The 1307-nt window shown below is 47.7% G+C and overlaps 1 protein-coding gene across 1 annotated transcript in view; it reads right to left on the bottom strand.

Annotated features, from left to right (window-relative positions):
- LOC111963090 (intersectin-2) overlaps positions 1–1307 on the bottom strand; it is a 40722-nt gene that overhangs the window by 31965 nt on the left and 7450 nt on the right. The window contains exon 9 of the mRNA XM_070443313.1: positions 984–1126. Within this exon, the coding sequence (XP_070299414.1) occupies positions 984–1126 (143 nt within the window). The remainder of the gene's footprint in view (positions 1–983; positions 1127–1307) is intronic.

Raw genomic sequence — 1307 nt, 5'->3', positions numbered from 1 at the left:
CTGGACTATAGAGGAAGTGGAACAAAAGCCATCTCGACGCTCTTATCCAGAGCGACTTACAGTAGAGTGCATACATTTTATTACATTTTACATACTGAGACAAGGATATCCCTACCGGCCAAACCCTCCCTAACCCGGACGACGCTATGCCAATTGTGCGTCGCCCCACGGGCCTCCCGGTTGCGGCCGGCTGCGACAGAGCCTGGGCGTGAACCCAGAGACTCTGGTGGCGCAGCTAGCACTGCGATGCAGTGCCCTAGACCACTGCGCCACCCGGGAGACAATACCTGTACCTGTCTGGGTTAAACTACATTACCTATACCTGCATGTGAGGTAAACCACATTACCTATACCTGTCTGTGAGGTAAACTACATAACCTATACCTGTCTGAGGTACACTACATTACCTATACCTGTCTGTGAGGTAAACCGCATTACCTATACATGTCTGGGGTAAACTACATTACCTATACCTGTCTGTGAGGTAAACTGCATTACCTATACATACATGTGAGGTAAACCACATTACCTATACCTGTCTGTGAGGTAAACTACATTACCTATACCTGTCTGAGGTAAACTATGTTACCTATACCTGTCTGTGAGGTAAACTACATTACCTAGACCTGTATGTGAGGTAAACTACATTACCTATACATGTCTGTGAGGTAAACTGCATTGCCTATACATGTCTGTCAGGTAAACTGCATTACCTATACCTGTATGTGAGGTAAACTGCATTACCTATACCTGCATGTGAGGTAAAACCCATTACCTATACATGTCTGTGAGGTAAACTGCATTACCTATATCTGTCTGTGAGGTAAACTATGTTACCTATACCTGTCTGTCAGGTAAACTGCATTACCTATACCTGTCTGTGAGATAAACTACATTACCTATACCTGACTGTGAGGTAAACTACATTGCCTCCTGTCAGACGGCAGCTCATCTGTTTGCCTACATTTCCCAGCAGCACCCACCTGTGAGGTATCCTGTCATGTGCTTGTCCAGGCTGTTAAACTGCTGCCTGTATTTGAGGCGCGAGGCGTGAGGCACGGCCCAGTCAGAGGGAGCGATCTTCGGAGAACTACCTGCCAGGGAGGTGGTGGAGGACGAGTTGGAGCTAGGGACCAGAGAGAGGAATAGAGGGAGAGAGATGAGGTAGAGGGATGGAGAGAGAGAGATGGAAGTAGAAAGGGATGGAGAGAGAGGGATGGAGAGAGAGAGATGGAGGTAGAGAGTGATGGAGAGAGAGGGATGAGGTAGAGAGGGATGGAGAGAGATAGATGGAGGTAGAGATGGAG

This window comes from Salvelinus sp. IW2-2015, linkage group LG4q.2 (assembly GCF_002910315.2).
Source record: "Salvelinus sp. IW2-2015 linkage group LG4q.2, ASM291031v2, whole genome shotgun sequence".
Classification (NCBI taxonomy): Eukaryota; Metazoa; Chordata; class Actinopteri; order Salmoniformes; family Salmonidae; genus Salvelinus; species Salvelinus sp. IW2-2015.
This window is presented reverse-complemented; position numbering and strand designations above follow the sequence as displayed.